The sequence below is a fragment of the Alexandromys fortis genome, unplaced genomic scaffold (genome assembly GCF_014885135.2).
Source record: "Alexandromys fortis isolate MF-2015 unplaced genomic scaffold, M_Fortis_MF-2015_v1.1 scaffold_11, whole genome shotgun sequence".
NCBI lineage: Eukaryota > Metazoa > Chordata > Mammalia > Rodentia > Cricetidae > Alexandromys > Alexandromys fortis.
The window spans coordinates 4514813-4527814 of NW_026067912.1; the positions used below are offsets into that span (position 1 = coordinate 4514813).

Here is a 13002-nt window from a genome sequence, read left to right on the forward strand (position 1 = left end):
CTATTTTTATATACTTTGTACATTCAACCAAGTAGATGGAAGAGTGACTTTTTCAAATTTTTTAATTTTCTTTTTAGAATTAAAGTTTACATTTTACTTTGTGGTCTTTTTCCTGGGCATGCATCTCCCTCCTATGAAACTGAGGAGCACATATTATCTGTGTATTGAATGAACGAGTGTACAGTTCATTCTGAGTATTGATACTACTAGAATCATCTTACAGCAGATATAGCAAGACCAAGAAGACCCAGTGATGTGATATCACTGAATTTAGAAGTGTATGTTAAAAAACAGAAAATATTCTTAACTCTGTCCTGTTCTAAGTACTCAAAGCTACAATTACCATTTGCAACTGCAAGTTTTCAAGAACTTTCTGCCTGCCTTTTGATATAATCCTTAAGACCACCTTTGCATGGCAGGGCTGAAAGTTCCACTGTGCAAAGAGGATTTGGAAGACCACTGATCTTCCATTCCAAGCATGCACTGCTAAAAACTGAGTTTTGGAGCTTAAGCTACAGGCTGTTTCCACTCCAAGGTGAAGCTGGATTCATTAAGCTAGAACTCTCTGTACCCTTAAACTATTATTATAGAGATTGCTATTCTCTAGGAGTAATCCTTTGGTAAATATTTCGTGAACTGTCATCACATTCATGATGTTCTTTCCCAATCTGTATTCCTGTGAGAAGTTCCATGCTACCCTGCCAAAGGCAATTAGAAGAAGAACAAAGTGTAGCCAAGAGACTGTCACAGGGACAAAACTCATGTGCTTGGTTCCAGTAGGCCAACATTCTCAAATAATTCCTGGGCTTTAAAAATAGTCTATCTGAGTGCAGAACTGTGATGACTAGAGATTATGAAGGTGTGAGGTATAGGGGGCGAGAGCAGGAAGTTAGATAATGGCTAACAAACATAGACAGAAGGAGGAAGTACAAATAGCCAACACGACAGAGATGTGATAGTTCATGACCACCTTGTGCACTGTAGAAAGAACTAGAAGAAAAGAGCCATTATTTAATGGCTAGGAATTAAATAATGAAAAAGGTATTTAAACATTAATTATCCCAATTTAAGCAGAGCATACTGTATTATTATATTGTGCTTTATGAATATGACCGATAACAATAATATTCCTTGAAGTAGTGCTCATATGTGGGTACTTGATATTACAGTGTGCTCTCAAAGTGGCAGCTGAGACTGGCTGCCTTCCTCCTCTCCTGACTCAGAGGTTCTACCCCCAACTCCTCTTCAAGGAACCTTCACAAGTACCCCCTGACTCAGGGGAGGAAGCTGGAGCTCGTCCAGCTTCCAGAAATATCTGTAGTTAGGGCTGGTAGAAGTGAGGAAATTAGAAAGCTTGTTTATTGTCAAGGGAGATTTCAAAAATCATGTCAGGGTCCATTTTTATTGTTTCCCTAGGTACCCGTTGCCAAAATTAAATAAGCGTCAAGCACTCTTGCAAATCTTGTTGCAGCAGAGGCCATACCAATCCTGAATTATCTTAGAAACACGAAAAGGAACTTGCTGGAAGTGTTGCATTTTTTTCTTGTTTTGAAATAATTCAATATTAATAGTAATGTGGTTAATAAAAATTTGATGCCAGCTCTTGTCTCCCAGAACTGCTCATGGAACACATACTTTCTCTTCTTTCTTGTTCAATAAACATTTCATAAACCTTACAGAGTTTTCTCAGGAAGAAAATTGTTTCCTGATGATAAAAACTTTACCTCATTTTCTAGAATCTGAAAGCCTATCAGTATAAAAAAAAACTGTAAAATAGTTTGTCTATGGATAAATACAGGCATAAGGAAGAATGGGAAACTAAATGTTCATATTTTATGTGTTCCACCCTAAGTCAGGAGTTGATCATTTGTTTTAAAATTGAACACTATTGTACAATGCTAATCTACTTTCTTGTGGAGATATGATTGTCAGTTTATTAAGCTATTTTTTATTTGTAGCCAGCAATAAAGACTGAAGTTTTACAAACAGTCTTTTTGGTGTCTACAGGGGGAGAAAAATTTCACTGTTTCAACTTTTATCCATATTATCCTTGTACCTCAAGATAAATTACATCTTAAAGTTAGACTGGACCATCTCTGGATACATCTATCTAAGGATTTTTCCATCCCATTGATATTCATTGTTGAAGTAAATCTATATATCGTTTACTTTATAGAATTTTGATAGAGGTTTGACATTATTTATTTATGGTGAATTACTAGATCATTTGTAAGTTTTCCTTCCTGCTATGTCCTGCAAGAATTTTAGTACAGCTGAAGATAACTACATTTTAATGCTCAAAAGGATTTAGTGTAGAAACTGTCTGGGATAGATATTCTTTTTTAAGTCAGGGGTTACCCTTTTTATAGTGATCCTATTAGGTTTAGTTGATGTAAATGTAACATTCTTTCCACACTCATTTCTAGCCGGTAGAAAGATCACTCCCCAGACCTGCTCCCCAGCCTCCCTTATTCTCTCTCCCCACCGTGTGTGTGTGTGTGTGTGTGTGCGTGTGTGTGTGTGTGTGTGTGTGAAGCAGTATATGTGCATGTGTAGGGGTGTGTGTTTGTGTGAGGTAATCAGAGGACAACTTGTAGAAATCACATCTCTTTGTATACCATGCGGGTCTTAGAATTAAACTTAGCTCATGGGTTAGAGGGCCTCAAACCACTCAGCCCTGTCCCTCCCTTTACTCTGCTCTTGTTGCCATTTCTGATCTTTTGTTTCTTCTGCATTTTAATCTTCAAAGAAAATCTTATCATAAGAATTGATCTTGAGATGTAATTTTTTTTTTTTCAGTTAGATTCTCCCCATCCCCACCATGTTTGTCTCTTGCTTGTTGGCCCCTTCTCCCTGGTCTCATTTACCTCTTCCGGTGTTTCTATGCTGTTTCAGGTTTGTATTCCTCATCTTGGTTCAAATTTTGCCATTGGGCTTTCCTACTTGTTTGCCTAGAGCTTAGGCAGATGTCTCTGAGCTCGGCTTGCATTAACCCTGGCTTTGTCTACATATATTTGCTATGCAGTGCTTCAGTTGGAGGCGAGTGCTGCTTGTTTGTTTTATTTTAATTTTTGGCTTTATTCTTTTTAGACAGAAGATAAACTGGATCTAGGGTTATTTTGTTCTTCCTTCTCTCTAATACTTAATTGGGCCAAGTAGAACATGTGTTTTCTGCTTTCTTCTTCTTCTTCTTCTTCTTCTTCTTCTTCTTCTTCTTCTTCTTCTTCTTCTTCTTCTTCTTCTTCTTCTTCTTCTTCTTCTTCTTCTTCTTCTTCTTCTTCTTCTCAATTTAGAGGTGAAATGAGCACACAGCACACTCCTCTATGGTGCCGGTAGCTATGAAAACTACATACTAAATAATCTAGGAAGTGATACGCAAATCAATATGATTTCCTTCTGGACCAAAAATATTCTATTTTCTGTATCATGATCTAACAGTATACAAAGTTTGTTAGCAATAGGATTCTTATTCTATAGTTGTTTGTAGTAGACACCCCTGAGGAGTTGGCATTCAGTAAAATATTGCCATCATTATTTGATTTATACTTGAAAATATGAAAGCTAGAAATCTAGCTGATGGTAGAACATCATTATCTCCAGAAAAGAGTCACTAAGCTTGAACCAAAGGCAGTATTAATAATGGTTACATGGTTTGACCTGTGAGTGGGGTTACAGGTGTAACCATTATTGAAAACTCTGCTTGCTACCATCCCAACATTACTAGCCAGTTTTAACTGGGTGCTCTTAGCCTGGTACTACATAAGCCCTTAGCATAATTATCTCCGTCATTTTAGCAGCTCTCAGTGACTTAGCAGAAATTAATGACTTCAGTTTTCAGCCAAAAAACTTAAAATATTAAAATATCCAATGTCACACAGTTCTTAAGGACAATAACACACTGTGGGCCCTTTCTCGTCTGACTCTAATCTACAGCATCTCCCTGCTTCTTGTGATTGTCAGAACATTGTGATAATTTAGCATATTATAGCTCTAATTAAACAAAACATTATTTAAAATCTCCAGTGTTAACTTATATTTCAAATTCTGAATACATACTTAGAACAAAGACACAAAGGAGAGAGCAAAGACATAACCGGGGAAACACACAAAACACACATGATCAGAAAACATAAAACTTCATACTTCATTGAATATTGTTGAATATTCTCTTTAACCAGGTATATGAAATCAGATCTTGAAAAACAAGGGTCTTGATCATTGGGTCATAGAGTATTAACTCTTTCAAGCTAATACTTAAACAACTTGACACACAAGAGGCAAAATTTCTTCAAAATATTCTCATGGTGAGAAGATGTTCTGAATTTTCTTGGTGTTCTAACCAATCATTATGATAATCATAATTTTTTTTGAAAAATGCAACATTCTTCCAACATTATTATAACCATCTAAATGCCAACTTTCATAGTGTTTTATTTCAAAATGATTACCATTCTTCCCAGCATGGTGCTGGGCCAAACCAGAGCACTTTTACGTCAACAAGAGTAACTGAAGTTCAACAATCACAGCAAAAACAACATAATCATGATAGCCCGAAAGGACAGATGTGATAGGTTACAAAATTTTGAAGAGATTAAGAACAAATTATCAAATGTCTCAGGTCCCTACAATCTATTGCCATTTCCCAGGTAAATTCCTAACAAGTAATAACAAGTATAAAAGCAATGAAATACCAACACAAAGAAGCCATCTAATATAGCACTCACACCTGTGCCTCTGCAAAAAGACTAAAGAATGAAATGCCAATACCCTTGAAGCCAAAATAGTAAAATTAAGGAAAAGGGAGACAGTTCAAAGATACAATATTGGAACCCCCTTAGACATCAAGTCCTCACAGGAGATGCTGAAAAGCAGTCAGTAACACTTCATCTCCATCAGGAAGTGGATATTAAAACATGAAACCAAAATTTGCCAATAGACTCATGGTGTATGAGGTAGGAACCTGATCATTGCTGTGTTCATTTTCTTCCTTTTATATGGAAGGTAGTATGATGGGCCAGTTGTCAGTTAAGGTCACAGACACATGGGGATTCAGAACCCCAACTCTAAGTATTAGTAAAAATAAATTGAGGTTTGGTTAATCACAAGTTTTGAGACAGAATAGTTTCTGTTACACTCTTTACCTCTCATGAAAATGGTGCCAGGCCTGACAAAATAATGCTTATTTATAAAAACCAATAACAATAAAGCAAGGACTTGACGCAAATATAGCAATCAATCTTCGTTACAAATAAATAATTTAGGACAGAATGTGAAGGTTTTAAATTTCAATGTTAATGTGCGAATCAATCCCAAACCAGTTTGCATTTACAGGGGTATTTATTTTAGGGGAAAACTTACAGAACACCAACAGTCAGGAAAGGAGTCTAGTCGCTGGAGCAAGAGCCGGAACCAAGAGCCAGAACCAAGAGAGCAAGCAGAGGAACTGCCACTCTTTTTTAAAGAGCAATAGACCACGCCCCAGTGGGCTGGTACTTCAGCGGCTATTGGCTGAAGGAGTGGAAGGCACTCCCGCAGTACAATATTCCAAACAACAGAAGAAAAGTTTAACTTCTTACTCACTCAAGTATTCAAACCACTCAACACCAAAACCAAAGAAAAGTAAAGCTATGTCGTGACACTGCTGTCTCTCCATCTAAACAATAGGCATGTCCAAATTCAATCTACTTGCCTTATTCTCTAGCACTGAAATAATTTCTTAAAGCTGATGCTCACACAGCTGTACTTCATTGAAAACTCAAGTAGGTCTTCAGGGGATATTTATCTTAGACTCAAATATGTGGATAGACACCAACGAATTATCTTTTTAGTTGCCAAACGTTATGTTAAAGGGAAGAGCAAAACAAATTTGTCCCAAACAAAAATAGAAATAAATGGATTAAAAACTGGCTATCTAGCAGTATTAACAGAGAAATCATAATTGGTAGTCTGCCTGGTTAGGGAGAGGTTTCCAGTAGGGTCCCACAAGGATCGATACTGGGTCCTATTTTGTTTAATATCTTTATAAAATATCTGGAAGACAAAGTAGAGAATTTACTAATTGAGTTGGCTGATGGCACCAGTAATTCAGGTGAGCTTGATATATATAAATGCTATTGGTCTTCAGGATGCATAAGGAAAAAGACAAATACCAATGAAGAATGGGTGAATGTTGATTAGCTGGTCTAGCCGGTTTTCAAAAGAATTTTCAGAGTGAATTCTAAGCAGTAGGAGTACATTGGAAAAGTCTCACTGGCTTTGCATTACAAAAGACTCAGCAAAGTCATAGGGACAGTACAGAGTCACGACACCCTAATGCAGAATAAAGAACCTCAAATGGGGATGCTTTTTAGAAGAGTTTTATTTAGAAAACCCGTGGCTGTAGTTTTAACAATACGAAAAGCAGACTGGAGAGATTTCAAGTGTGCAGTAACCAAGGCTGAAAAAGCACGAATGACTAGATTCTCAAATATGCAAATACTTAGCATCAAGCAGAAAAGAACTGGGAAGCTTAAAGCAGGGGTTGAAAACTTTAGCCATGAGAGCAAACCAACTAAAAGCAAATTCTATCAGGAAACACACACACACACACACAACATGCCTGCAAGAACAAACAGATAGGCAATTGCTCATACCAAGATAGATTTTGTATATTTTTTTTCATTATTTATTGGGGGGGGGGCGTATTTTATGTTTTGAATTATTGCAGAGGACTTGGGGGAAAATATCAGTAGGTCTCTTGTTGGTTTGAAGTTGATTTTAAATTCTTAGTATTATACAATTTAGATTATTACATAAGAGGAGATGAAAGAGGCACTCAGTTATGGATTTTCATGTGAAGGTTGCTGGAGTTTTAGTAAGTTGATTGCACAGATGGACTAATACAAAATGAGAGTTGTAATTTTTCTTTGCTTTTGTCAGCTCTGTGCAATGTACTCTAGTGTGGCGAAGGAGACCCAGAGCTGGTACTAGGGCCTTGGTTACCTTTCCTATGTAATTATGGATATTGCACATTGTACTTATTAACCTTGTGTTCTGAGTGTCCTTGAAGTGACAGGATGGGAAGTCCTCTGAAAGCTGAAAAATATTTTCAAAAAAAATTAGCAGCAGGTAATAAAGACAAGAAAAGGAAAAATAGAAGCAACCCAATCTTTCCCCTTTTGACCATCCCTGTCTCATTCTGCCCTGACCTTGGGACTGTGCAGTTTAGAATCACCACAGCTGAACAGACCCAGCTTTTCCATCTCTAGGAAGCCATCAAAGCAGGGGGAAAAAAACCTAATCCCTCTCTAGCAGCTGATTCTTTTCTTTGCTACAGGAGATAACAATACTTAGCTGATTATGTGTCCAATCTTGGGGGAAAATAACCTTAGAATTATGCCTGAAAAGAAGGGACATTTCTGATAAGAAATACTGGCATTATGTATGATACTGACACAAAAGGGAGGATTGCATAATCAGAGCTGAATATGGATCTCCTCTGACCTTTCCTACTGGGATGAAAGAAAAGTCAGCATTCAAAATGCTAAGTGGGCATCTTTTTGTCTTAATCTAATCAGAATGATGTGCTGCCCTATGAAATGACTGACAGGATTTGACACAATAGGTTTGCTGGAATTTTATAGGTGACAACCATTGTAAAGGTGATCCCCCTCTCTATAATAGTAATTTATGACACACACACACGCATTCCTTTTTAGGTAGTACTCTATTTTGGGGATGCTGGCCCATGTAAAACCAAAGGAATCAGTACCAATCAGTATGTAGATGGCCTATTTAATTTGAAAGCAGTAGTGCTTAAAATACCATTTATTATTTATATATACATAATAAATGGCTACTAGGTAATGAGGACTCTCTTACCCTCTTTCCACATTATCATAATATTCTTCAAATAATGTCTTTATAATAACATGAATACAGAAGAATTGACCCTACTTTACAAATGAGGAATAGAAGGTCAGACAGGTTGACTCTTTATTGTCACATATGGCCAAATATTAAACCTGATAGATTCAAAACTTGATATGGAATTGTTGAGCTTGATATCTTTACTGGGGTTCTGGTCAAATAAGATGGTCAAACTATGTGGACAAAGAGTAATGAAACCCATTTGAATATAAAGGGGAGCAAAGAAGGACACTGTTTCTCAGGTCTAAAGTAGGAAAGTTGTGTGCTCTGGGCCAGATGAGTCTTAGAGTGTGGGAATCTACTCTGGGTACCATGGGATGTTTACAGACATCTTGGCTGCCTCACATGGAGCACCAGTAGCAACAGCCATCTTCAAGCTTGACCACAAAAAGCAGTCTCTAGACATTGTCAAAACTTCTCTGGGAAGACAAACTCTCCTATTTTGAGAACCATTGTACTAGGAGCCATCTTGGCATCCTTTTGTGTTCTCTCCTTTGCTATGATCTGCACTTTGACACCTTCAGCCAGGAGGATGGATTTTCATTACCAAAGAGTGTCTATCCCATGAGCTTTTCCCTGATTCCATCTGGAAACAATTGAATTTAAAACTTTGGAAGGCTCCTTTAGGTTCCATTTATTTATAATCCCCATTGCTTCAATCTTAAATCTATCATTTAAATGCAAATTAGCATGAAAAGATCAGGTAGATGAAGGCGAAAGGGATCAGATGTTATCTTCTTGAGTCAGCCTTGCATCAGGCAATTGTTTAAACTCATTTCAAACCCCAGTCCTAAAAGACAGACTTATTCATTATTCTTTTTGTTTTCTTTTCTTAGGACGCAATATCTGGCAATCATGAAGCAGATTTAACAGTACTCTCGTTTGTCAAATTGAGAAAGCCATATCAATATGCTGGCTGTTTGCTGTCTACCAGCTTAAAGCTTCCAGCTATGGAATGCCTGAGCATGATTGTAAGTCGACAGTTTCTAAACTCCATGCTTATTGGCTTTCAGAGATTACATATAAAATCTATCATTATAAATATCTTCACCTGAGAAAGAAGAGTCTTTAATTAAAATTAGTCTACAAATAAATATCAGACCCATGGTTAAATTGAGATCATGACTCAGGAATTTCTATGGTGGAACTCTCTTATGTTCTGTATTTGCAATTCAACTGAAGTCAAAGATATTAAAATACTAGTAACCCAGTTAATTATTGTTCTGGTTAATAATGACAGGTGGTTTAAACATATTCTTCTTAATATGGGACTTATTAACTAGTTCATACTGATATCCTGGGGAAGAAGAATGTGATTAACCCACTTGTAATTATCTATTTAAAAGTCCCGTATTATGTTCTATTTCATAAACACTGGGGTGGATGTTAAATGGAAGCATTATTTTATTTATCTCAAAAAGTTCAAACATGGAAAATAAAGAAATGCATTCATAATTATTCTGTTTAGGGCAGAGAGCACTCCAATAGTAAACTAGATGAACTTACATTTGGAGCAAAGTAGCTTGCTCACCTCTATTGAGACTGCTACAAATCCCTTGAAGAAAGGATCCCTAAACCGGACTACAAACTAGAATAATCCAGTGAACCTTTAAAATGTATGATTTCCCAGGCTTAAGAGAAACCCAGAATTCAATCTTTGAAAAATTTTCTTCCGGACATTCCACTGAGATGAAAATCTGACTTCAAGAAAAGACAGTGTGTAAACTTGTGTAGGAAGTCTTTGATCCTGCTTGACTTAATGAAGATGGGGGCTGGGGGTGGGGAACTCATGCAGGGAAGTGCTCTTGGGTAAGTGGTATGTAGGCAAGGCCTTAAGTAATCCCTGTCACTTGAGAAAATTACTCCTCTCTTCCCTACTTCTTCCTATCATTTTGATTACTTGGAGGGGAAAAACATCTCAAGTTGTTGCTGGTAGGTAATTAACACATTTCTAAAGTTGATTATTTCTATTTTAAATCAAAGAGTTTGTGCATCTCAGGTCCAGAGCTTACATTTAGCATAAGCAACAATTTAATAATGCAGTTTTATTTTATATTTCATGTCATGTACCAGCAAGTACTATTGAGCAAGATAAAGTTTTCTTTTTAAATAAATTTAAATTTATTAAATTAAAGTAAGTAAATTTAGAAAAATGTAAAGTAATTATAGCATATGATTCTCATATATGAACAAACAAACTCTGTGGCTACCACGTAATGAAGTTTGAGCATCTCTATTATTAACAGAAAGGGTATCCAAGCATTGGTTGATACATTTAGGGAGTCAATTTTGCCTCTCACTTATTATCTATGTAATTGGGGAGGATCTTACCATTTTCTTCTTCAGGCCCTGTTTCTTTGTGTGTTAAGAAGTCTATCAGGCTCTCTAGCATTACTCTAAAAGCTTAAGCAATGAGAACTATTTACCCTGTGAACATACCTTGTTGACATCCAGGCGCATCTTCTCATTGTTGGCATTAGCAGCTTTCTCAGCTGCTTTCTTTTGGCGCTGGGGTCCTCTCCCGAAGAAGATGTAGTTGACCAAAGCATATTCCAGAAGAGCCATGAAGACGAAGACAAAGCACCCCATTAGGTACATGTCGATGGCTTTTACATAGGGGATTTTAGGGAGGGTCTCCCTGAGGTGGGTGTTAATTGTGGTCATTGTTAGGACAGTTGTAATACCTGAAAAAATGAAAAAAAGAAAAGAAAGAAAAAAAATTAGAGTCATACCTTCTCTGTTTCCTTACTGTTCTCACAAAATCTGGAAAAGCTAGTATTATTTATTTATATATACTGATATATTTGATGGCAATTTATCACACAGCCTAGTGGCCCTCCCTGGAAATATGCATAAGTTAACCTAGAATGAACATGAATTATTACGAGAAATTTTCATTAACTGTATTTTTCTACATGTAATTATTTATGAAGTAGGGGATTGAAAATATGAATTAAATATTATGATAGACTTATCTGTTTGGGGCAAATATAGTACAGAGAAGAAGACCCTAGTTCCTGATGTATCAGAGGCAAAATGTAGATTTTAGTGGTGATTGCTGAAGAATGAGTGGGTGTTTCCCAGACAACCAGAGACTGGAGATGAAAGGTTACAGCAGACATCATGGTGGAAAAACTTTATGTAAAGGTTGGGTCTGAGAGAGTTTACAGCTCATTAGCAGGATTTCAAGATCTCAGAGATACACTAGAGAAGAATGTGGGTCAAATGAGGGCCTGTTCAATGAACGAGAACACAAAATGCTGCTGCTGCTGCTGCTCAGATGCAGACGACAGGGAAGCATAAATCTGGACACCCTGAATTTAGGAAAACCATTCTGGTAGCAATATGGGAAATGAAGGAACACAGTTTAAGGTAGGGACAAAGAATACCAGTTGAATGGTTTCCATGATAATCCCTAGAAATAGTTAAAAGTGAAAAAGTAAAACCTCAGAGATAGTTTTGAGATCTATGAATACATTATACAGATGAAACACCAATTAGTGCAAATATCTGGAAGCTGGAAGCAGAGGGTTACAGTGGCTGGAAGCAGAGGGCTTCATGTTTTTAGTTGGACAGCTAACCACGTAACACATGCGATGAGACACAGATAAATTATAGGGGTTCTTATTGGAAAGGTCACTCTGGGTCTGGCTATAATCTTTTGTTCAGTTAGCAGGCATTTCTAAGAGTGGAGAGCAGTTAGTCTCAAAGTTGTCACTCGAAGGTAAAACCATTGGGTGTTCAGAGTCCTCCGTATGATACAGTTCAGCTTTGTAGCAAAATAATGAGAAGAAAACAGATGAAGCCCAGACAGAGGCCGTAATTACAATGGTGGGAAGTTGGACTCTCACCATCTGATCTCAGATGTCACAAACCTTCACCTTCCAAGCTATCCTAAATCATACCTCAAAACTTCTATTTCATTTTCCAAAGACTCTCTGGTGCAGTCTTCTCATTTAGGTTTGTCTCCTTAATGGTTTTCATTTTGTTTTTAGTAGAACCTCATGAGTACCTGCATGAATGTAAGTCTGGGCCTGTTTTACTGTAGATAAGGTGTTTTCTCACAGATTTCAGATGTTCTTTATCATTTTGAGACACTTTCAATTCCCTTTTCCTCCTAATCATTTATACTACAGGCTATATATTCGATATTATACTTTATAAAACCTGTCATTTCTGACTTTTATATTAATCTGAATGTCATTTGAAAATACTTGCATACCTAATAATAAAGGGTTCAAATACAAAGCTATTTTAAGCATTTCTCTTAAGCATCAATAAGTTACTCCTTTGTACAATAGATACACAACAGATACTAGAATTTTACTTTATGAAAACAAGATGTGTCGCTTCCATTTCTTTATTAGCATTTTATGAACACTAAAACAGCACAGAGATATGATTACATAAGGACATTATTCCAACAGATCTCTCAATGCTTAGGGGAAACTATCACAAAACTAATAAATAGAAATTGTGTCTGTGGTTAGTCTACACAAATAATGTACGTGATTCTAAGAACACACATGACAGAGACTTAATTTATTCCTGGAGGTCACTGCTCCTCTCTCCTACCTTTATCCTGGATCCATCTCAACCTAACCTAACAGCATTCAATACTACCACCATAAAATTGAAATGATACTCTATTTCTTACCTATTCAATGTCTCTATTTCATGTAGAATAAAGGTAAAGCTTTCAGCCACTCCTCTGAATCCCTTCACAACCCCTTAGTCTCCTGTCGCCTACTCTCTTTCCCTCTGACTTCTCTCCATCCTGTCCTCTGCAGGGTCCCAATCATGTCCCTGATTTGTTCCAACCCCTGAGCTTTTGTCAGGGTCTTAGACTGTCACCACTCAGACATTTTTCTGGATCTTTATTTTCTTGAAGTTTTTTCTCCTGTAACACCTTCTGGGGGAGGTCAGCCTTGATCATGGCAACACTCCCAGGCATAGCTACAAAATGTTGCTTACTTCCCCCTGTAGACTTGCCTAATGCTGTCATGTTTTGTGGCTCTTCAGTTTCTAGCTCTACATTTTTTTTTAATTGGCAGGCAAAGTTTTAGGTTTAATTATGACATTTTCAAACATTAT

The 13002-nt window shown here is 36.9% G+C and overlaps 1 protein-coding gene across 3 annotated transcripts in view; it reads right to left on the reverse strand.

Annotated features, from left to right (window-relative positions):
- Gabrb2 (gamma-aminobutyric acid type A receptor subunit beta2) overlaps positions 1–13002 on the reverse strand; it is a 195141-nt gene that overhangs the window by 14029 nt on the left and 168110 nt on the right. Inside the window, exons 8-9 of one of the 3 annotated variants that reach the window (XM_050138632.1) lie at positions 10348–10592; positions 5917–6030 (exon numbers count right to left, since the gene is read on the reverse strand). In XM_050138632.1, coding sequence (XP_049994589.1) covers positions 5917–6030; positions 10348–10592 — 359 coding nt within the window. Of the gene's footprint in view, positions 1–5916; positions 6031–10346; positions 10593–13002 lie in introns of all 3 variants that reach the window. The other 2 variants (XM_050138634.1, XM_050138633.1) reach the window with 2 other exon arrangements.